The sequence below is a fragment of the Trichoderma ghanense genome (genome assembly GCF_004382785.1).
Source record: "Trichoderma ghanense strain CCMA-1212 chromosome Unknown scaffold_5, whole genome shotgun sequence".
NCBI lineage: Eukaryota > Fungi > Ascomycota > Sordariomycetes > Hypocreales > Hypocreaceae > Trichoderma > Trichoderma ghanense.
The window spans coordinates 808,560-831,651 of NW_027395668.1; the positions used below are offsets into that span (position 1 = coordinate 808,560).

Sequence of the window (23,092 nt, forward strand, 5' to 3'; positions counted from 1 at the left end):
CGTCAGAAGATCCTCATCAAACCAACGAGCCAATAAGTATCAATAATCTAACGAACAAAAGCCAAAAAAATCGAGAACAAGAAGAAGAAAAAAGCTGAACAAAACCCTTACCGTCCGCCATAGAGCACTGGTCAAAAGTTCAAGAAACCAAAGGGAGGTCTCAAAAGATGAATGCAGGCACAAACAGAACCTCGCAATTACCCCACCAACCCCCCCTATTTTTGTATCCAACACCGTCTGGTCCCCTGCCATTAGTTGTTATTGGACGGAGAGTACGCGTGAACCTCTCTCGTTCGTCCATACCGGCCTTGAAGTTAGCTCTTTGTTTGATGATGGTTTCATGCCCTGGGCGTAAAATCCCTGGCTTTTCGCGCCAGCACTCGTACATTGTCCACGAACCCCTCCACCAACTCTTGGTATCTGTGGGGGGCATTGCTCATGGCTCTACGTCCTTGGTCGAGAAGTGCTTGATGATTTAGCTCGATTTCGAGCTCGTGTTCTTTATCTATGCGCTGGGTATTCTATACATTTTTGGTTAGCTTGGCGGACGAGAAAGTAGGAGGAGGAGGAGGAGGAGGAGGGACGGAAACATACCCCCGGGCCATTGACGGCATGGGCAACCTGGGTGAGGTCGATCTGGTAATGACCCTGCCTGTAGCTCAAGCGGTCTTTGTTGCGGTCTGGCTGCCGATCCGCCTTGTTTGACGCTGCCTGCTCGAGTTCGTCGACGGAGCCATCCCAGTTCATCTCGAGGTTGATGCTGATGCGGCAGTCGAACGGGGACATGGGCATGTGCAGGTCAAGGTCTGCGACGCGCGCCTTGATGATTTTGTTCAGAATCTGGTTGGTCTTCTGGTCGTACGTGACCCGCACTCGGATGTTGCGGCTGCGGGATCCCAGGCGGGCTCGCATGCAGCCGGGCAGATGCCCGTGCAGCTCTGTCGGCAGCTCGTAGAAGCGATCAATCTCGCGTCTGTGCTTATATATGACTTGAACTCGCTTGGCGGGAGCGCCATTCGGATTTCGGGGGTCGGTCTGCAAGACCATTTCGTTGAGGAACTGGTTGTATGACTTGTGCTGGGCCTGCAAGAGGTTAGTTGGAGCACACGAAACAAGGATGGAAATTGACTTCTTCGTCTTGCACGTTAGTCGAGCGAGCGTTACACGTACCTCTGTCATGCTGCTCTTGAAGGCAACTCGACCATTGTCGTCGAGAATGCATTCAGTGGCGACGAACCGGTCCACGCGCTGGTTGGTGTCCTTGTCGATGAGGGTGCCTAGCTTGGCCTCAATCTCGAACTGTATCCCCCTGCTCGTGATCTCCTGCATGTCCTGGTTGTTGATGGCGTGGATGAAGAGGAAATCGGCCACGCTCTTGGACAGCTCCTCGATGGGCTTAACACCGGTGATGCTGGCCTCCCAAGGACCCAGTATGTCCTGGGGATCAGGCTCAGACGAAGCAGGCGGTTGGCTGACACTGGCGTGTTGATTTTTCTTTGTTTCCGGCGACGTCTGGCGGCTAGCGGCGGTGGCATCATGCTTGCCGTTGATGTGAGAATGGACTCGCTTTTGGAGAACAAAGTTGGCGTTGGTCGGCAGTTTCTTTCCCAGAGTGTGAACGCTCTGGGCCCAGATTGGCGGTTGGGGGTACCTTGTCCGCCTTTTCCTGGGCGGGACGGGAGACGACGACTTTTGGATGCGCTCCGCGTAGCCACCGTTGACCTCGCCGGGAGGCGGCTTTGATTCCTTGTTTTCCAATTCGCTGGGGCTCATGTTGAGATCCTCCAGCTTTCGCTTCGCGGGCGTGACCGCTCGGTCTGAATCGATCGCCATGGAGTGGGCGCTGAGCGAAGATCTTGCAGGTCGGTCCGTCGGGGCCGGGGTGGCGTCGGAAACGCTAGGGATGGAGCCGAGCGTGGTCTTGGGACTGACTGACAGGCTCTGCTCCCGCTCGGTTTGGGATCGTGGGCGCTGGGCGGGTTCTGCAACGGGCGAGCCGTGGGCGGCCTGCGAGGACTCGCGATGGGCAGGGGGTGCCGGCGGCGGTGCGGGTTTTGGCGATGGCCTATCTTGAGCCTGTGGCGGGTCGTGGGCAGGCGGAACGGGAGGCTGCGGTGTCGTGGGCTGGGCTGGACGTTCTGCGTGGCTCGAGACGTGCGCGTGAGTCGGTTCAGGCTGTGGTTGAGGTTGAGGATGGGGTTGAGGATGGGGTTGAGGTTGAGCCGGTGCCTGTACCGGAGCCTGTGCCTGAGGCTGCCGGGGGTGCGGCTGTGGCTGTTGTGCCTGTGCCTGTGCCTGTGCCTGTGCTAAGGCCTCGGCCTCGACCTGCAATTGTGCTTGTGCCTCTGACGGTGGCGGTAATTGCGGCGTCGGTGCCTGTGCCTGCGACTGCGACTGCAATTGAGGTGTTTGCGCGAGATGCGGCTGCGGTAGTGGTTGAGGCTGGGGTTGATGTTGATGTTCAGGTTGTGCGTGTGTGTGTGTTGTAAGAGGATGCGAGAGCGTGTGTGCTGGCGCTGGTTGGCTCGCCAGCGACGGCACCGACATGCGCTGCTGGAACGGGCTTGGGGGCTGCTGGCCAAAGGCTCCAGGCGTTGGGGGCTGGCGCAGGCCGCTGGGAGGGCCCAAAGGGGTTGGCGGCTGCGAGCTGGACGGGCGGCTGTAGTCGGCAGGTGGAGGCGCTGCAGGGCCTGGGCTGCCCTGTGCGTAGGCCCCGTAGTGCTGCTGGGCCGCTGTCGGGGAGCGCTGCTGCTGCTGGAGGTACGCCTGGAAGGACGCGCTGGTGCTGGGCCTCGAGGGCGAAGACTGATGCGCAGCGTGCTGCTGCTGCTGCTGCTGATGATGATGATGGAGCTGCTGGTGATGCAATTGATGCTGCTGTTGCTGGTGCTGCTGGTGCTGTTGCTGTTGTTGCTGTAGCATCTGTTGCTGGTGCTGCTGGTGCTGCTGGTGCTGCTGCTGCACGTACGCCGGCGGAGGAGGAGGAGCATGTGCTGGGCTCTGCGCATAGCTATCTCGTCTCATATCTCTTGCATCTCGCGGGTCCTGGTACTGGCTCGGATACTGCCGCTGAACCGGGCTGGTCATGTCCGGAGGCTGTGTAGGAAACGGGTAGCCCGCAGAGCCTCCGGGCGTCGAGGCTGACGTCGGCGACGGCCGGTAGGGCGAGGCCAGAACGGGGCCAGAGTTTGATCTCGAGCTGCCAGGCGAGCGGGGGTCGTGATATAGACTCGGAGGCTGGAGCGGTGGCGGCGGCACCGCAGAGGGCCGTCCTGGATACGGACCAGGCGTCTGATAAGGCGACTGCGCTGGGTAGGCATTGGACGGACGATGTTGCGGCGGCTGCGGCTGCTGTTGCTGTTGCTGGAATTGCGGTTGCTGCTGCTGGGCCTGCTGTGGTGGGTAGTGGTGAGGATGAGGGTGATGTTGCGGATGCGGATGTGTAGGTGGCTGAGGCTGCTGCTGGTGAGGATGCGGATAGTCGTGCATCGCAGGCTTGCTCGGCGATGCTAAAGGCGGCTGCTGCGAATACTCGCGAGGCCCAGGCCCATATTGGGCCATGGGAGCAGGACGAGGCTGCTGCTGGTGCTGCTGGTGCTGCTGCTGGTGAGGAGGAGGCGCAGGCGGCGGCTTCGAGGGCGCGCGGTCGCCATTGTCGGACGTGTTTAGAACCGAGCGGAGATCCATGGCTGCTGGGATCTCGTCGCACGCTCGTGTGGCCTCTTTGCGCGAGACGATGGATCGGACGGCGGGCTCAATTGCCCAAGCATGCGGCGCCGCGCTGTGGTGCGCCTGGGTCAGCGGCGGCTACGACTCGCCGACGCCGTCCGGTCGTCCTTGAGGCTGGTCTTTAGATGGCGGGCGAGGGCGCAAAGGATGCAGGGCCGTCCGAGGCGCAAAGGCACATCCTCGAGCTTACACGCAGCGGACGGAAGGCTCGAGGCTGAAAAGGTAAAACCTGGAAGGCTGAGGCGTCGCGATTGCGTCCTTGGTGGCGGGGCCGGGCAGCCCAGGCGCGCAACAAGTCAAGCTCAGCCCAGCCGGGGGATGGTTTCTGGCCGTGGGCGGGCGCGCGTCGAGAACGGAAGCGAGGCAGGGTGCGAGAGGGCAGCAAGGCAAGGCGACGGCAGATGCGGCTGCTACGGCGCGGTGGACTGAGGTATCATGGACGAGGCCCGGTCTGTTCTGGTCGGGTCGCGCAGGGATTTGATGATGGTCTGGCTGGATGCGCCTTAGCAGGACGCTGGACACTTTTTTTTTTTTCTTCTCTTTTTGTCCCTCCTCTGCTCCCGTCCACCCAGCAGGTGAGCAGGCGCTATCCAGAGACGACGGACAGTGGCGTCAAGTGGTTCTGGCGGTTAGTTGAGTCACGGATAGGCTCGAGTTTTAGTGCTCGCACTGCACTCTGTGCTGGATCTGCACCCAGCAGGACCCGAGCCCAACAATTGACGGGACGTGAAGGCGGGAAGCATCAAGATCGAGGCAATGCTAATGGGCTGTAATCGCGCACAGCAGCTTCGGGCTCTTTAAATTTGCTGCCTTCCGCCCCCTCCCATCCCAGCTGTCGTCTCCTGGTCCTCCTTGCGTTGCTGCCGTTCCGTCTGGCTGCAGTGACGGCCATGCATGCGACACCTGAGGGCCGACCTGCTGCCCAGCCGCAAGCTTGAGGCCATTGAGGGTGGAGAAGGTACCTCGACGCTGCGTCAGCCGCCCGCGGCCACGCTTGTACCTCTGCCAGCTCTGGACCTGTATTACTAAGGACAATGGACGGCGGGCTATCACAGAGAGCTGACTGGCAGAGGAAAGGTCTTACATAAGCGATTCATGCAGGGCATCATCATGGGCGGACAGAATAAGTGAAGCGACTGAAGCGCCAAGCCACGCATGGAGATGCTGGCCATTCTCCATACTGAAGTGCCTGGGTGATACTGAGGGTACACATCTTTGAAGTGTCCCCTGCGTGAGGATTCTTCTATATATGAACGATTACGATCTATGCCTCCGGGCGCTGCTGAGCACTGTGGTGGTTTTCTGCATGACGTACCTTAGGGCTGCGAATCCCCAGATATGTACATGTATCCAGATCACGTCTCTTTTATTTTGTCGCCGTCTCTCTCACTGGCCACCCCCACCAGATCCAGCTGGCCCGTGCTCCCCGCCGAGCTACAAAGGTACAAGACAGGCAAGGCAAGGGCAGGCAGAGCTGTGCCTGACGTGGACAAGGAACTTGTTTGTCCACCCACCACAAGCATCAGTCTTCACCAAACACAACAAACGACACAGCAACAGCAACAGCTTCTGCCCTACTCTGCGCTGCTGCAGCTGCTCTGTCTCATCTTTTTCCTGCTAATTGCCCGTCTGTGAAAGCTGACACCGCCCTCGGCTGCCCTCTGAACGCCATCGCAGCCACAGCTTTCACAGCCTTCTCTTCCCTTCCACGCCGAATCCGCCCCTCGATCCGCTCGTGAAGCGCATCCCGGCCCAGCCATCTCGACAACATGCCTGGCCTGGTGTCGGCTACAGGCGTGCTCGCCTTCCTGGCCGACGAGGAGCCCGAGCTCCGCGTCTTCGCCCTCCAGACGCTCAACGACGACATCGATACCGTCTGGACCGAGGTCGCCGGCAGCTTGAGCCAGATGTATGTTTCTGCGCAAATCCTTTGACGGGCATCGAAGCTCTTTGGCTAACCCCTGTGTGCTTGTAGCGAGGCCCTCTACGAGGACGAGTCCTTCCCCGAACGTCAGCTGGCCGCTCTTGTGCTCGCCAAGGTCTACTACCACCTGCAGGCCTACAACGACAGCATGGTCTTTGCCCTCGCGGCGGGCGACTTGTTCAAGATCGACTCCCCCGGCGAGTTTGAGGAGACCATCATCTCCAAATGCGTCGACCAGTACATCGCCACCACCTCTGCCAAAAACGCCGCCCCCAAGGCGTCCAAGACGTCCGACCTGCCCGAGCTGTCGACCACCTTTGCCACTTCCACCGATGGCGCCGTCATGTCTCCCACGACGCCCTTCTCTCACACGACACTGCCGCCCAAGTCTCTACTCTCCCGCGCCTCCATCGACAACACCATACTCGATGCCACCTTCCAGCCCGTGACGAAGCAGGGTCGCTCGGGATCCATCACCCAGCTACCCAACAACGCGGCCGAGGCCTCTCTGCAGAGGATCATTGACCGCCTGTTCGAGAGCTGCCTGGCCCAGGGCCGATACAGACAAGTGGTTGGCATCGCCGTCGAGGCTCGGAATCTCGACATCCTCCGACGAGTCATCAAGCGCGCCAGCGAAGATGAGAAGCTATCCAAGGTCAAGGGCGCCGAGGGGCAGCCTGGACCCGCCGAGGAGCTCATGGAATACATTCTGGGCATCTGCATGGACATTGTCCAGGAGAGGGCCTTCCGAACCGAGATCCTGCGGCTGATTCTGGACCTTTTGAGCGAAATTCCCAACCCCGACTACTTTGCCATCGCCAGATGCGTCGTCTATCTCAACACGGACGAGGAGGCATCCCGGATGCTGCGCAACCTCGTGTCCAGGGGCGATCGCACTTCCACGGCCAACGCGTACCAGATCGCTTTTGATCTCTACGACAACGGCACCCAGGAATTCTTGGGCAAGGTCCTGGCCTCCCTTCCCTCCGGGGAACCGCCCAAGAAGAAGGAGGCCGAGGGCGGTGACAAGCCCGAAGAGAGCGAATCGCTGCTGGAAAACCAACAGGCTGCGCCCGAAGACGAGCTTCCCGAAGACGTGGCTAAGGTCTACCGCAACATCCGATCCATCCTCGATGGCTCCAAGACCATCCGTCTCAACCTCGAGTTCCTCTTCCGCAACAACCACACCGATCTGAGCATCCTCAACAAGGTGCGCGACAGCCTCGAAGGCCGCAACTCCATCTTCCACACGGCCGTGACCTTTTGCAACGCCTTTATGAACCAGGGCACGACAAACGACAAGTTCTTCCGAGACAACCTCGAGTGGCTCGGAAAGGCTGTCAACTGGTCCAAGTTCACCGCCACCGCTGCCCTCGGCGTCATCCACCGCGGTAATCTGTCGCAGTCACGAAAGCTGCTCGAGCCATACCTGCCCAAGCAAGGCGGCCTCAGTAACGGATCCATCTTTAGCCAGGGCGGAGCCTTGTACGCCTATGGCCTCATTCATGCCAATCATGGTGCCGGGGCTCTCGAGTACCTCAAGATGCAGTTTGGCCAGGCTGAGGAGGAGGTTGTTCAGCACGGTGGTGCCCTTGGTCTGGGCATCGCCGGCATGGGCACTGGAGACAACGAGATCTTTGAGAAGCTTAAGGACGTTCTGTTCCAAGACTCTGCGCTCAATGGCGAGGCCGTCGGACTGGCCATGGGCCTCATCATGCTAGGCACTGGTAACGTCAAGGCCCTCGAGGACATGATCACCTACGCCCACGAGACGACCCACGAGAAGATTGTTCGCGGTGTGGCCCTTGGCATGGCGCTCATTATGTATGGTCGCCAAGAGGGCGCCGACGTGCTGATCGAGGGCTTGCTCAACGACCCGGATCCCACGCTGCGATACGGTGGTATCATGACCGTTGCCCTGGCCTACTGCGGCACAGGCAGCAACAAGGCCATTCGCAAGCTGCTTCACACTGCCGTGAGTGATGTCAACGACGATGTCCGCCGTATCGCCGTCATGAGTTTGGGCTTCATTCTCTTCCGCAAGCCCGGCAGCGTCCCTCGCATGGTCGAGCTGCTGTCCGAGTCGTACAATCCCCATGTCCGATACGGATCCGCCATGGCCTTGGGCATCTCCTGTGCCGGCACTGGGCTGGACGAGGCCATCGATCTTCTTGAACCCATGATGAAGGATCCCACCGACTTTGTCCGACAGGGCGCCCTCATCTCCCTGGCCATGATCATGGTGCAGCAGAACGAGGTCATGAACCCCAAGGTGGCGTCCATCCGGAAGACGCTCAAGAAGGTGGTTGGTGACCGACACGAGGATGCCATGACCAAGTTTGGCGCCGCCCTTGCCCTAGGCATCATCGACGCAGGTGGCCGAAACTGCACCATTGGCCTTCAGACCCAGACGGGCAACCTGAACATGGCCGGCATTGTCGGCATGGCAGTCTTTACTCAATACTGGTACTGGTTCCCCTTCACCCACTTCCTGTCTCTCAGCTTCTCGCCCACGTCCATCATCGGCCTCGACCACGACCTGGAGATACCCGACTTCAAGTTTCACTGTGCCACTCGCCAGAGCTTGTTTGACTACCCGCCCGAGCAGGAGGTTAAGACGGAAGAGGGACCGGCTCTTATTGCGACCGCCATTCTGTCGACCACGGCCCAGGCCAAGAGGAGAGCCCAGAAGAAGGAGCGGGCTCAGCGTCATGAGAGCATGGACATCGACAACGCCCCGGCTAAGAGCGGAGACAAGATGGAAGTAGATGACGACAAGGCAAAGGAGGAGGGCAAGGACAAGAAGGAGTCTGACGACAAGGATGCGGCATCCGCCGACGCAAAGAAGAAGCCCGAGAAGGAGAAGATCGGATACGACATTGAGAACATGAGCCGAGTTCTGCCCGGCCAGCTCAAGTACATCAGCTTCCCTGCTGGCCGTTACAAGCCAGTCAAGAAGGTAAGTTTGCACCACGCCAATGCTACATTAAAGCACAGATGCTAACGCTTCCAACGTTTCAGCCAACCGGTGGTCCTCTTCTTCTTATTGATACTCAGCCTGACGAGCCCAAGACGCTTCTTGAGGAGAAGCTGAAGAAGGTGACGACCGAGCGTGCGCCGGTGGCGGGACAGCAGCTCGGCAGAAGCGGCGCCGGTCGCTCTGGCCGATCCCTCCTCGACGATCCCACCGGCCGTCTTGGTGGGGTCAACCCCGTGATGGAGCAGCTGCTGCGCAGCCAAGGCCAAGGACGATCCCCCTTTGGCCTGGCCGAGCCCCAGACCCCCGGCGGCAACGGCAGCGGTGACGTCGGCTCGGGCGCCGCCGCCGGCGCCGGCGTGCTCACCGCGGTGGACGAGGACGGCGAGGGAGACGAGGAGGCGCCGGTGCCCAACCCGTTCGAGTACTTTTCTGACGGCGAAGACGAGGAAGAGTAGGCCTTTGCAGACTTGCCCGACAGAGAAAACGACGTCGACTAGTTTAAAGGGGATCGAGTTTGATGAATGTGCCTGCCTGGTGGTGGATGCTGGGGGGTGGGCTTTTATCTGGGGATTTGTATCAACATACGACTTAGAATTGGGGGGTGAATCTGGAGGCTGCTCGTTTTTTAAAAGCACAGGACTGGGAATTGACGAGGAAGATGAGAGGGAGAGGCCTTGAGTTGTACTGAGCATGGAGGGGGATGTAAACAAACCAATAAAGTAAATTTCATGCAACATGCAAAAGCAAAAAGATGGCTCATTCTTACGGGATCTGTGTCTTGCCATTAGATGTTGCTGACCACATTATTTGAATTGGTGCCCTACTCAACCACGAATTACGCCGTGTCATATCCGTACGATGCTATCGCTGCATGCAGCAAATATCCCATTACCTATTCTGTGCATGTATCGCACAAGAGGGTATACGTATATCTATAAAGACGTCCAACTCCTATCCAGTCTCTCTATCCTGGTATCTGACCATCCTAAACCCATCTCCATGTACTCGAATAGACAAAACACGCTCTGCAAGAGAAAAGCAAGTAAAGACTCTAACCCCGTTTCGAATGGTATCCCAATCAATCTTTTGACTCCTCGTGCGACGGCTTCTTGTCACGCGAATTCTTGTCCTTCTTTAAAACGATGGCGCCTGGAGAACAGTCTGTGCAAACCTGCACGCGATGCCACGCGGTAGCCAGATTGCCCCTGAAATTCCACGTAGCGGCATGGCTCTCCGGCTGGGTATTGTACGCCTCGTCCGTCGCCTTGATGGCAACGGTGGTGCATCTCCTGTCGCCCTTGGAGTTCTGGCCGCCCTCGTTGGCAGACCTTCTGGCAGTACCTCGCCTGATGGTGTTTCTGTCTTCATCGGAATCGTGGCTCGCAGCTGCATCTTCCGGGGTCTTGAAGGCCTCCAGAGGAACAGCCCCGTTGAATTTCCACCGTTTCCAGCTCCAGGCCTTGCTGTCGAGCTTTGGCGCCTCATCCCGCAGCAGATTGGCCTGTGACCACGTCTTGCCATCGTCAAGCGAGACATCGACGCGGATGACTGACCGTCCACCGCCGGAATACGCATACCCGTCGAGGGCAACCTCCTTCTCCGGCGAGTCGCTCGATGCGGATTCTTCCGACGCTTTCCAGTCACCTAGCTTGACACCAGTAATGGCACTTTGGACGGGCAACTCCTGGATCGCCGGAGCAGACTCCCAGTCGACCTTTGTCTGGTTGGGGCCGAAACACTTGTAATCCTTCCGCTGCCACTGGCTAGGACTCTCCTCATCGCTCAGGGTGATGTGATTGAGCCACTTGACTGACCGAGCAGCGACGTGTCCGGGCACGATGGATCGCAATGGGTAGCCGTGGTCCCTGGGCAGGGGTTGGCCGTTCATGCCGTATGCCAGCAGCACGTCGCCCTGGGGATCGACGGCTTTCCTGATGGGAATAGACGCGCCGTACGCCTCCATGCCGGAAAACTGCACATGCTGCGCTTCGCTGGTGCCGTCTCTCACGGTGGCGGCATCGAAGCCGGCGTCGGCCAGGATATCGGCTAGCAAAACCCCCTCCCACGAAGCATTGGAGATTGCACCGGCTTCCCATTGCAGGCCATTCGTTGGGCGGCCGGACCCTTTGCTCATATGGCTACGGCGATTGCCGGAACACTGCAGGACAGCAGTGACTTTCCTCTTTGCAAATTTGGTCTTGAGATCGCGCAGGGTGTATTTCTTGGTGGTGCCATCAGGGAGCTCCACAGTCAGGACGTGTGCTTCGGCCTCCTCCGAAGAGACTTTGGGCACCCACATGTGGTTGCGGACGTAGAAGAGCTCATTGGGGGTGATGAACTGGGCGCTGAGAGCCTGTCCAGGGGTTTCTGCATTGCAAGGCTTTTGTGTCCGCATGATGAGGTCAGGGTGTCTCGCCGGGTCGTCGGCAAATGGATCCTCAATCGTCTCTTGAGCAGGCTTGCCGTTGACCAGATCAGCCTGGTGGACGTAGCCAATGAGGTACTGATTCAGTATGTCGTAGACGTATTGGTTCTTGTGAATGGTGAAAATGTCCCAGTAAGGCTCAATTGCGCCGCCAGCTGCTCGCAGAATGACCGGTCCACCGGGATGAGCGGCAATCCACTCGGTGATGTCGTAGACCTTGTCGCCGTATGTCACCCAGGGGTGCGGTGATTTGGCGTTGTGCTTCCGAATCTCGGACATGCGAAAACGGGGCAGACTCGGATCGCGGTCATCGTGAACGGTTGCCTGGGCATATCCGTCGTCTTCAGACTGCAGCATCGCAGCGGCATCAAAAGCAGCCGGAGGCGTCCGATAAAGTGCATAAGCAAACGATGCGAGTCCAATGCCGGCTAACAAAGCGACAGCCCGTGGGGATAGTTGCTGGGGATCGGGCGTCTTCGCTCTGGCTGCTCCGGGGCTGTGCCTGGCGGCTGTCGGTCTGGTAAATGGCCGGCTCTGAGTTGTGGGTGACGTTTGGCGCAGGGAGACATTCCGGGCTCGAGCTGCTTGGTGTAGCTGCCGCGAAATGCATTTGGGGGCTCTGGACGTCATGATGAGGTGGAGGAGAGGATGCCGAGAGTTATCTTGATTCAGCAGATGGCAGACTCATCACAACAAAAAAAAAAAAAAGAGTGAAGCCCAAATAGAAAAAGCCGAGTGTAGCAAGTAGATGAACGCGTAGATGGGAGAAGGTGAAGAGGAGATGCGGGTAGCAGTGACAATAGCTTGGGAGCTGGTGCTACTGCTTTGCTGCTGTTGCTGACGGCAATGGGAGCAGACGGGAGAGATTGACAAGAGGCTGCTGACTCGGACGAGATAAGCAGCAGATACGAGGATAGTGTCGAGGTGTAAGTCGGCCTCTCGTCAGCGCGAGCGAAGGAGACGGAGGCTGGACAATGGCGGCGGTTGGAGTCGGCGGGCCGGACCGAGAGAGGCGTGGCGGTGGTGCTTGAGGAAGCAGCAAAACGGGGTGGTTTGTTTGGAGGATCGATGGCAAAAAAGAAAGAAGAGGAAGAAGAAGAAGAAGAAGACGGTGATGATGATAGAGGAGGCGGAAGAGAAACAGGAAGCGGAGGAAGAGGAGAAGGAGGAGATGAGGCACCTGTATATTGTACACGGAGTTGGTCCTTTCTTCCTTACCTAAAGGTACCTGAGGTACAGCTTGAAGATCCAGGCCCAAGGAGAGAGATGGAAAGAGAAAGAGAGCGACAAGGAGACAGAGAAGCGCGCATCACCAGCTGCATGTGCATGCATAGTCGTACAGTACAGTAGACAAGACACACCGGTCTTGCTCGCGATAAGACATGAATGTCGTAATAAAATCCAGTTCAAGGCCGACGATTACCGCGTTCCGTCACCTGAGCAGCGCTCCATCAATCAGACGCAGTCAATCGACGTCGGATTGCCACCCAAAAAAAGGGGACCAAGAAGGACAAACAAGTTAGTACGTAAGTCGGTGGACGGACCCTCGGGCTGCAGCCCCGGTGGAACCAGCACAGAGCGCTAGAAGCACCTGGACAGTCACTGGCCTGGGCTCCTTGCAGGGGGGTTGATGCGCTGGAACGGTGCTGATTGGGCGGTGTCGCCGACTGGATGCTGTCTCCCTCCAGCTTCAGCTGTCAGGTCAAAGGGGGGGCCTGCAGGGTCGAATGCAGGTTTATGTTTGTTTGGGTTGGCCGATGTTCTTGAGCTCAACTGTCGGTATCACCAGCATCAGATCAGACGTCGTACATTGGATGTCTTCCATCTCAAGTACTCGTCCCTCAGCGAGCCATCACCTCCTCTGCTCAGTCCGTGCCTGGATGTCCATCTCCTCCCTCACCCTTCTTCTCTGGCAGTATTACCAACAGGCACACCACCGACTGAGTCCCCAGCCAAGTCCGCCCACTGCCGGCGTGCATCTCGACCTACATTAGCCTCATCTCGCAGCCCGCCAACTCTCGGCTGTCGGGCGCCCAGCTTCGGGTCGTCGGTCGCCGGGCCGTCGTTGCGTTGCACAGGAAAGTGCTCGATGCCGCCGACGAGCCGTTGGCGACGTTCCGCTTGATGGACGCATCGAATGTTTCGTATTCGGCAGCTGTGCGTGGTGGAATGTGTACTTACATATACACAGTTGAGGAGCCTCACTTAACCTGGTGGCTACGAGATACATGTACTTACAAACCAGAAGGCACAGATGAGCAAAGCTACGGCACTCAGCCAACAACAACGATGACTTCACAATGGATGCGCAAGAGTTGAATCCAACAATAGTCGATTCAATTGACTATCTGTACAAACTAGGTAGGTATCCATCAAAACCGATCCCGCGCCCCTGATTTTCCAATCCTCACAACCACAGGACATATCTCCAAATCTCAAAACGCAGATATTAAACCACAAAATCCATGATCCAGCACCACACAAGGAAGCCGAACATGTCCACGCTCCAACCACTGGAAACGTTTAAGATTCCCCTCGGCGCTTGACCTCAGCAAACTTGCCATTGTCCTCCTTGTCAAGGTGATGGCCGGCGTCCTCCTCAACATGGTCACCAGCTCCATTCTGGCAGACACGTTCCTCGCTGCTCGCCGCCTCAACGACCGTGTCCAAGAAAGGGATCTGCAACGGCTTGGCGACTTCCATGCCCGAAAGGCAGCCAGGTCTGCGCGCCTCAGTGTTCGCGGGCGCACGCTTTCCGGCAATCCTGGCGGCGGCGGGGAGCTCGACGAGGGGGATGGGAGGATTCTCCGTCTCCTCATTGTCGGAGCTGAGCCTGGCCCTGGCGATGGGGGTGGGAGGGCGGTTGCGAAGTGCGTCTCTTCCTTCTTCGCGTCGTCTTTTGATGCAGAGGTAGACGGCGACGATGGCGATCCCGGCGAGGCAGACGACCAGTCGCCTGCAACGACGTAGCCTTTGACCTTAGGGCTGTCGTCATCGGTCATGGAGATGGTGGCCATGGGGTTGTTCCCGCGCCGTCCAGGGTGTAGATGACACCCAACTCCTCCGGACCCAAGTCTAGGAGGCTCCGGGAGGCGACAAGAGCGTGGGGAGCCATTGTGTTGGAATGGCTGGCGGAAAGAGACAGAAGAGAAGAAGACGAGAAGCGAGAAAGTTGAAGAGATGAAGCAACGGCAAGCAGGCAAGACGAGTCTAAGCGGTTGGTTGTCTGAAAGCGTTTTGCTTGTACTTGCTGTTGCGTATGAAGATGAATGGTGCAGAAATCGAAGAAGACAGGACGAAGCTTGCGAGGGAAATGCCAGCAATGTATACAAAAGCCAAAGCCCAGAGGGCAGAAGACTTCCTTGTCAACCATGGCTTCAACGTAGTGACAGGCAGAGTTTTAAGCTTATCTGGAAGGACGCAAGCTCAGTATCATAGCCCTGAACTCTGTCAACTTGATTGTCCGTACTGGGAATCGCAGAGTTGAGGCGAGCCTCGAAGATTCAGGAATCAGTCCGAGGCTATGGACCGTTATATCAAAGGCGGATTCCTTCTTGGGAGATCGCCTGAAGCCAGAAGGGCACAAAGGGCATAGACGGGGAAACTTTCAAAGATCGATCCATGTTCAGAAGTCAAGTTGTGGGCGCTGTGCGTCGGCAAAGAGGATTCTCCCAGATAAGCGAGGCTTCCCAAATGGTGAAAGTATGAGGCGTTGTAGACGATGCGCTCCGAGAAACCTCGTTTACCAGATGGAGCGGCTTTGCCGTGGTGTACATAAGTTTTGTTGTAACAGATTTAGAAAGGCAAGTGATCAACGACAGCCATACCGCTTTCCTTGGGGGGGGGGGGAGAGACGCAGAGGATCGATCCGTGACGGCGAGAGACGCAGAGGATCGATCCGTGACGGCGATAGGACGCTCGAGATGCTGTACCTTGAACGGCGGGATTCACGAGCATCTCTCGGTTTGTACCAAGTGTTGCCCACAACGCATGGAGGCCCAAGGTACGTACGGACACCTCTACCAAATTGGCATCAATGTCTGCGCGATATCTCGCTTGACACCTGATGAGGCGGGTCAAGAAGTGGCTGAGATTTGCTTTCAGCGAACCCGTGCCTTAAAGGTAAGCACCTGTGCAACAGCTGCCAGCTGCGGGGTGCCTGCAGCGGTTTACGCTTGGCTCCCCTCTGGTGTTTACTGAGGTGCCCTACCTTATTCTTCTTCTTCCTCCCTCTTCCCTTTCCAAACTCATCTCCCACATGCACTCACACATCCACGCGGTAAAGCCAATCCAACGCCGTTCACAATCATAAGCACCTCCAAGCTGCGGCATCTGCTTCTCACCAAGATACACAGACACGCACGAATCACCCGCCCCAACCCACCCAATGCCGACCCCTGAGAAGAAAGAGGCTCTCACCTTCAGCAGCCTCCCCACGGAGATCCGCCTCCAGATATGGGAGCACGTCATCACCCCCAGCGTGCACCGCATCTTTGCCGTCACCCCGACGCCCAGCATGCAGGTCCAGGCCTCCCGCACCCTCGTCCAGTCCACGAAGCCCGCCCGCGCCGCCCTCGCCGTCAACCGCGCGGAGCGAGCCATCATCCTGCGCTGGCTACTGCCCAACGTGATGCCCGTGCTCGGCCAGAAGAGCAGAAAGCGCGGCGTCCTGCGCTTCCACGCCGCCAAGGACATCATCTGCTTCGTCTGGGAGGTGCTCAGGAGGCAGTTCGTCTCCCTGTCCATCAAGTGGTGGCAGGTGGGCCGCTTTGAGGAGGGCGCAGACGGCGACGGTGACGCAGACCAGCGTCCGGCGTGGATGTTGCAGATTCAGAACATGGCCATGGAGCTCGCGCCGACCGACCAGGGCTGGCCCGACAACGCGCCGACGCACCTCGTCTTTGCGTCGTTTGGCCTGGGCAACCACTGCTCCTGGTTCAGCGGGCTGAAGCGGCTGTACATAGTATGCGAGTCGCGGGACGAGCCGCTGCGGCCAAGGTTTGTCGAGAGGACCAATCCGGATGGCAGCGTGTCCGTCAAGGTGGCCAAGGGATACGTCGTGAGGACGAAGAAGGAGCACGTCCGCGCGGCGTTCCTCCACACGGGGACGTACTCGGGCAGAGACGAGGCGCACGCGTACGTCTCGGGCGCGGCGGCGATTGAGAAGCTGCAGATGAGGAGGTCCGCGTGCACCGCGGCCAAGGAGGTGTTTGGGCTGAACAAGAGGCGGCGGAAGCAGGAGCTACGGGGGTCGCCCGATGATGGGCTCAAGTTTGATGTCAAGGTGAGCGTTTTGCTGCATGCGAGGAAGTAGGGCAGCGTTGAGGGGTTTGGAGAGTATTGGGGAGTTGCTTTGATGCTGTGGCCAGATTGGACTGGAAAGGAAGGGGGACATGATACTCCATGATACATATGGATTCTCTTTTGTTAGGATGAAACCCCCATCTGGCTGGGGATGGTTGGAACAGAGTGGAATCGACAGCTTACTATTTGATATTGTCTTTTCATAGACAGGAAGCTCTTTGCTGCGGGTTATGGTTTGGGATTTGGAAATAAGACCTACCTACCCTACTATTGTCTAAATTGCTCTTCAGATGCAAATGAATACCCTGCAAGACGAGTACGACGGAGTGCTTTCTTTTTACAACTAGATGAATGCTTTCATCTTGTGTAACTTGTAAGCGATACCTCCATCAGGGCATATCTCATCGAGCAATTCTCCGTATTCTTGCCTCCCCCCGGCCTTGCAATTCCCCTTGCAAACAAATGCAATTGAAACAAGCACAATTTCAAGCAATGATGTCCCGAGCCGGACTCGTACAGTGTTAGAAAAGGGATACACGTCCAAGCACATGCAGTACATGCCCAATACGGCGGCCAATGTACCCTCGGTAAGGCAGTACCTTGCCAAGCGGTACACGCGTCTCTGCTGCTGGTCCAATCACGGGGGCTCTGCTCTCCCGCTCGCTCACTCGTCTCCGTGTCTCGCGAACCCCAACCATGTCGCCACCAGCAGACAGGACGGGGAAACGAGCTAGCTGTCGTGGCCTGGCCTGGCCTGGAGGGTTTTCTGATGGATGGGTGAGTTGAGTGGCGCAATGTTGGAATTGCTTGAGGGGTTATTGCAGGATTGGCTGTCAATCAGGGCCTTTTCTTGGTGCTGGATTTGATGAGTGGATTTCCATTGTTTCAATTACCGACTTGGCTCGATGGTACGCCGCTTCGCAGTTGTCTATTCTGTGCGGCATAGGTGAGTGTAAAGAGGCACCGCTTTGTGAGAGAACTGCAGCAACGAGGCCAGCACTGGGACTGGCGGGTAAGATGGATGGTATGTGAGGACCAGAATGGAGAGAGGCGGAGGAGACGAGCCGGGCGATTCTGGTGGAGAACGAAGCAGACAGCAGTTGGAGGATCGGTGTGCCGTCTGGGGAAGTGGGCCAGGCTCCAGCATTGAATACCCACGAATCCACAGCATCCGAGTAGCGCCAGTCTGGGGGCGGGTCTGGCAGCCATGGACTAACAGTTGATGGACGCAGCATCAAAAACACCAAAAGAAACGGGATGGTGATATCAAGGAAAGAGAATCAGCTGAGGAAGAGTGAGGCTGGCGATGCGTCCGCTTGGGGTAATGCCCAGGCACGTCTGGGGGTTTTCTGCTGCCATTGTCCACTGAGTGTTAGCAGGATTGCAATGCAACCCCCCCCGGCTGATGAGGAGAAGAAAAGGCAAAAAAGTGGTGTGGTTGTTGATGCATGCGGTTTCTGGGGTGGCTTGCCGCTATTGTGCACCTGTTTTACGAAGAGAAACAGCACACACACACACACTGTACGGCATCTCTCACAGGTATCGTCCGGCGGAAGAGTACCTGCGGTGTCGCCCTGTCGCCCATACAGCCCCTTCGTACCCCAGGACCTTGCAGGCAAGTTTCTCCGCACGCAGCAGCTGTCGCCCAGTTTCACTCCAGGCAGGACGAGTACCTGGTAGGTACATGCCGTCGCTTGCTGATACCTGTGCCCTCTTCACCCCAGAGTTTCTGCCAATAGTCCCCGCCTGCCGTTTACTTGGGCGCGAGGTACTGCGTCGTGGCTGCCTTGCTTCTGACCGCGTGAGGGTGGTGTCATCCCTGGCGGAGGGGGAAGAGAGGGAAGGAACCTGGGGCGATTGGGCATTGGGTATATAAGGCCAAGTGCGGTTCTGTTGTCCTCTTGCTATTGTTCCTTCTTTGCCTCCGCCTCCTCATCCTTAGCATCGGCATCATCACCATCATCATCATCGACACCCAGACACTCCTCATCAACAACTACTCGCGACTGTGAATCACTTCATCAGTCGTCTTCATTGGTACGTCCCTTTCCCTCTCTTCTCCTACTTTGCCACAATCCAGCCATCTCAGACTCTAATCGGGCATCAACAGAACAAACAAGACTCGACACTCTCCAACTAAACGCCTCCTCATCTCCATCGACACCAACACATCAACCATCATCAACATGGCTCCCCGCGTCCCCCGCGTCCCCCGTCTCCCCAAGGCCAAGCCCGTCGAAATCTTCTGCATCAGCGCCGCCGGCGTCGGCGTCCTGGCGCCCCTGTACATGGCCATGCCCGGCGCCGAGGAGCGCATGGCGCGCCAGACGACCAAGTGGGCGCCGCGCTGGGAGCGCAACATCAACTACTTCACCAGCCCCGCCGAGCGCACCGCCCAGCGCATCGAGCCGCCCATTTCAAAGGCCGTCAAGAACCTGGACGAGCGGCTGCCGCTCGAGAGGATGGCCAAGGGCATGGAGAGGGGCATCCAGAAGTCGATTGCGCGCTTCTCGGGGCCCAAGCCTAGCGAGACGTGAGGCTCTGATGAGACTCGCCCTTTATATACTCTCACTTTATATATCTTTCCTTTGTATATGCTATGTTGTCGTTGTCGTTGTCATTGTTGTCGTCGTCGTTGCTCAAGTCTATGCTGGCTGTATAGGTCCGGGCGAAGCGGTGGTTGGGATGGCTGGAGCCTGTGGAAGCGGGCTCGCCATGGCGTTGGTCAACCGATTGATTTTATGCCCCTGTACACTTCGTCTCTTTGAGCGGAGCAGGAATCAAATACAATCTGTTAAACACTTAATCCTGTCCTACAGCTGTGATATTGTCTTGCCTGCTGTGAAAGCTCTGAAGATGCCCATCTACGTCAGTACTAATGGCCAGAGCATAATCAGCCAGTCTCACACTGAGCAATGACTCGAACAGCTTGCAAGGCAACAACAGAATGATCAAGGGGGGTAGATTGTTGAGCTCATCTGGTTAATATAGCTAGGCTTTTGGCCTGGAAGAATGACTCGAGGACCTTCCTGGCAAAGCAATCATCTAGAGAGGAGACGCCGACGATGGCGCCACTTGTCATCTCGCACCGAGATGCCTGTCACAGACCAGACCCATAGTGTAAGTCAAAGGATATGATGGAGGATGGGGAGACCAGCCGAGTATTGCCATGCACAGTTTCACTCTTGGTCCTCCATGGTAGTGAGCTTCCTTCTTCTGACAGAAATTCACGGGAGTACGGCCAAACACTGACCAAGGCGGAGGATGGTTTGACTAGTATGCTCGTGGCTCGGTCTGCCTTGGTGACGCCGAGTGCATGTGTAGTGTCAAGGGTTTAACAACGAAATATTCGGTTTTTGAAGCTGGTTGATATGTATTTTGGAACCATGACTTCAGGCCTACCTTGACCAGCAGCAGCGCCAGTTACAAAGGCCTTTTTTTTTTTTTTTCGCTGATAGCGAGGCGGCAAATGCAGTCAAGCGAGAAGAAGAGAAGATGTGGAGTGGAGCAGACAGGAGGAGAGAAGGCTATAAGACGATATATGGCTTCGTCTTGGGAATTTTTGTCTTTCTCGTTCTTTTCATTTCTTTTCTATCTCCTCTAAAGAGGTTTCATTGATGTATTTTCCTTTACCCAGTCGCTAGTATGTCCATCTTCGGCGGAGGTTACAACGGCAGATGAGGGCTGAGCTGAGTTACGGAACGCTGAGAGGCCACTGCATCTGCTTTATGTATATGCAACGAACTTGGGCTTGTCGAGTCTTTTTCTACATATACTAGATGAAGTTGTATGAGTGAAGCCTGGTCTGAGGAATTTGTACCTTTTCTATGACTCGACAACGGCTGGCGCATCAAGCTCTGTATACCTACCTACCTACCCTACATGTGCCATGATGAACCCTGTTCATTTGGAAAATAGATTCAGTGACGCTATCACCAATGAATCAAAGCACGAGACGCAAGATGATGCATCGTCCCTACCTAGTGTATGTGCTCTGTTCATCCAAGGCCCTTATGCAGGTCGACAGCGAACGGCCGCTCCCTAAGATGAGGCCCAACAGAACAAGTGAGACGACTGAAGTGACGGAGCAAAGAAGCTTTTGAGCTGAATCAGATCAGCTTATCCCTTCTTCTCCTGCAATTTGCCATTCAATCCTTTCCCCCCCTTTCCGCTTCCTCCTACCACACCTCTTCAGCTTCGGTATCTGCTTTCTTCACCTCTTTCATCTACTACCCCAGATTTTTCTCGGCTCTTTTTTTCCCAGCAATGCAAATAAAACCCGCTCGGCTCCGGCACTGATTAGCCAGCCAATGGGCACGCAAGCAAAAATCCCACCCACTAAGATCCTCACCCTCTAGCTCTTGTAGACTCACACACACACACACAACTTGCTCGTCCCAAGTTCCCCCCCCCCCTAAAATAGAGGCAACCGAGGTTCCTTTTTCATTTTCCCGCGGACAATGTTGGAGAGGGGAAAAGCGAGGTTGATGATCCATTCACTCATTATATAAAAGATCTTTTCACTTTTTCTTTCACTCCTTCAATCAAACCATTGACATGAATTACACGCCCTCTCCTCTACTGTAGTCTAGACCTCTTTTGCTCGTCAAACCTCACCCTCCCCTCTCTCTCATCTCATCACAAACCCGCCCACGATGCCCATCAAATCCCTATACCAGCCCCTCGACATCCCCCAGACAAACGTCCTCACGTACCTCTTCGGCAACGGCGCCACGCTCTCGCACGAGCCCATCTGGTTCGACGCAAATGACCCCAGCAGGAGCCTGTCGCCGCACCAGCTGGTGCAATGGATCCGCCGCCTGGGGCTGGGCCTGCAGCGCCTGGGCGTGAGGCGAGGCGACGTCGTCATGATATGCACGCCCAACCACATCTTGGTGCCGGTTGCGTATCTGGGCATCACGGGGTCGGGGTGCATCTTTAGCGGTGCCAATCCGGTCTTTACCGTTGCGGGTGGGTGGTGACAAACTCTCCCGATATACCTACATCTTCAGTTATACGAGGGGGTTGAACTGACATCAGGTGCCTATCACGACTTGCTTCAACAGAGCTCAGCCACCAGCTCGCAAACACAGAGGCAAAAGCCGTCCTCGCCCATCCCTCCGTCCTCGCCAAGATCCTCGAGGCCGCCGCAAAGGCAAACGTCCCCAAGGCCCGCATCTTCCAGTTCTCCGACTCGCCCGGCATCCTCCCGCCGCAGGACGGCGTCCCCGACTGGAAGGCCATGCTGGCCCCCTACGAAGAGGCCTACGACTGGGAGTGGCCGGCCCTGACGCCGTCAGAGGCCCGCAGCACCGTGGCCACCATCAACTTCAGCTCCGGCACGACGGGGCTCCCCAAGGGCGTCTGCGTGCCGCACGCGAGCCTCGTCGCCAACGTCGAGCAGGCCATCCACCTGCGCCACGCCCACCGCAAGCCCTCGTGGGACGCGCAGCCGCGCAACCGCTGGATCGGCCTGCTGCCGCTGTACCACGCCTACGGGCAGCTGTACGCCTGCCTGATGGCGGCCAAGACGCTGACGCCCATCTACGTGCTGCCCAAGTTCCAGTACGAGGACTTCTTGCGGGCCATCCAGCGGTACGGCATCACGCAGCTGCAGGTCGCGCCGCCCATCGTCGTCATGCTGGCCAAGCGGCCCGAGACGGCGCGCTACGACCTGTCGAGCGTGCGGCACCTCATGTGCGGCGCCGCGCCCCTGTCGCGCGAGCTGCAGATGCTGTGCCAGGACAAGTTTGGCTTCCGCATCACGCAGGGCTACGGCATGACGGAGCTGACGTGCAGCGGCATCACCTTTGCCGAGGGCCTCGACGGCGACAACCTGGGCTCCGTGGGGCGGCTGCTGCCCAACTGCGAGTGCAAGCTGCTCGACGACGAGGGCAACGAGGTGGGCGAGGGAGAGCCCGGCGAGCTCTTCATACGGGGGCCGAATGTGTGTCTGGGGTACTGGCGGAACGAGGCGGCGACGAAAGAGTGCCTGGACGACGAGGGCTGGTTCCGGACGGGGGATATTGCTGTCGTCAACAGCGAGGGTCTGTTTTCGATTGTGGATCGGAAAAAGGCGAGTGCAAACTTGAGTGTCAGGGGTTTGCTCCCATTTTTTTTTTTTGCTAATCGGGCTATATAGGAGCTCATCAAGGTCAACGGCCTGCAAGTCGCCCCAGCAGAACTCGAGGCCGCGCTCCTCGAAAACGAGCACATTGCCGACGCCGCCGTTGTAGACATTAGATTGTACGCTCTCCCCCCTTTCTCCATCCACAACCATCCGTACAACACGGAGACACACACACACACACACACGACTAACAAAAACATTCAACAGCGCCGAAGACGAATGGCCCCGCGCCTACGTCGTCCTCCAGCCCGCCTCCAAGGGCAAGGTCTCGCCCAAGGACATCCAGGACTGGACGGCCGCGCGGGTGGCCAAGCACAAGCGGCTCGTCGGGGGCGTCGTCTTCATCGACGAGGTGCCCAAGCTGGCGAGCGGCAAGATCATCCGCAAGGTGGTGAGGCAGTGGTCGAGGAGGGATGCGGAGGAGATGGTGAAGAATGGAACTGCGCCGGTGAGGGCGAGGCTGTAGGATACGTGCTCTTGTGTTTTCTTTGGGGGTAAGGGGGGTTCTTTTTGTATGGTGTTTTGGATAGAGTTGCATATGAGCAGAGCCTTGTATTACGTAGACATGGAGAGAGGATACAGGTAATACAGCCATAGACT

At 57.3% G+C, this 23,092-nt stretch overlaps 8 protein-coding genes across 8 annotated transcripts; 5 read left to right on the top strand and 3 right to left on the bottom strand.

Moving 5' to 3' along the window:
* Positions 1-338: 338 nt before the first annotated feature.
* On the bottom strand, positions 339-3,687 carry CCMA1212_005225 (mRNA-capping enzyme subunit beta; the record flags this gene model as incomplete). The annotated part of the gene is made up of 3 exons (XM_073702493.1): positions 339-521; positions 595-1,083; positions 1,171-3,687. 3 exons carry the CDS (start codon positions 3,685-3,687, stop codon positions 339-341), a joined length of 3,189 nt encoding a protein of 1,062 aa, XP_073558675.1.
* A 1,811-nt stretch (positions 3,688-5,498) lies between these two features.
* On the top strand, positions 5,499-9,088 carry CCMA1212_005226 (26S proteasome regulatory subunit rpn2; the record flags this gene model as incomplete). Its single annotated transcript, XM_073702494.1, has 3 exons — positions 5,499-5,638; positions 5,705-8,612; positions 8,675-9,088. The coding sequence occupies 3 exons, from the start codon at positions 5,499-5,501 to the stop codon at positions 9,086-9,088; spliced, it is 3,462 nt and encodes a 1,153-aa protein (XP_073558674.1).
* Positions 9,089-9,711: 623 nt separating this feature from the next.
* On the bottom strand, positions 9,712-11,688 carry CCMA1212_005227 (Sulfite oxidase; the record flags this gene model as incomplete). Its single annotated transcript, XM_073702495.1, has 1 exon — positions 9,712-11,688. One exon carries the CDS (start codon positions 11,686-11,688, stop codon positions 9,712-9,714), a length of 1,977 nt encoding a protein of 658 aa, XP_073558673.1.
* Positions 11,689-13,581: 1,893 nt separating this feature from the next.
* CCMA1212_005228 (uncharacterized protein) lies at positions 13,582-14,173 on the bottom strand (the record flags this gene model as incomplete). Its single annotated transcript, XM_073702496.1, has 2 exons — positions 13,582-14,014; positions 14,118-14,173. The coding sequence occupies 2 exons, from the start codon at positions 14,171-14,173 to the stop codon at positions 13,582-13,584; spliced, it is 489 nt and encodes a 162-aa protein (XP_073558672.1).
* CCMA1212_005229 (uncharacterized protein) lies at positions 13,642-14,028 on the top strand (the record flags this gene model as incomplete). Its single annotated transcript, XM_073702497.1, has 1 exon — positions 13,642-14,028. One exon carries the CDS (start codon positions 13,642-13,644, stop codon positions 14,026-14,028), a length of 387 nt encoding a protein of 128 aa, XP_073558671.1.
* Positions 14,174-15,445: 1,272 nt separating the features above from the next.
* Positions 15,446-16,372, top strand: CCMA1212_005230 (uncharacterized protein; the record flags this gene model as incomplete). The annotated part of the gene is made up of 1 exon (XM_073702498.1): positions 15,446-16,372. The coding sequence occupies one exon, from the start codon at positions 15,446-15,448 to the stop codon at positions 16,370-16,372; it is 927 nt and encodes a 308-aa protein (XP_073559008.1).
* Positions 16,373-18,548: 2,176 nt separating this feature from the next.
* On the top strand, positions 18,549-18,899 carry CCMA1212_005231 (uncharacterized protein; the record flags this gene model as incomplete). The annotated part of the gene is made up of 1 exon (XM_073702499.1): positions 18,549-18,899. One exon carries the CDS (start codon positions 18,549-18,551, stop codon positions 18,897-18,899), a length of 351 nt encoding a protein of 116 aa, XP_073559009.1.
* A 2,118-nt stretch (positions 18,900-21,017) lies between these two features.
* Positions 21,018-22,958, top strand: CCMA1212_005232 (putative 4-coumarate-CoA ligase 2; the record flags this gene model as incomplete). Its single annotated transcript, XM_073702500.1, has 4 exons — positions 21,018-21,333; positions 21,429-22,456; positions 22,505-22,608; positions 22,700-22,958. The coding sequence occupies 4 exons, from the start codon at positions 21,018-21,020 to the stop codon at positions 22,956-22,958; spliced, it is 1,707 nt and encodes a 568-aa protein (XP_073559010.1).
* Between the last annotated feature and the right edge of the window lie 134 nt (positions 22,959-23,092).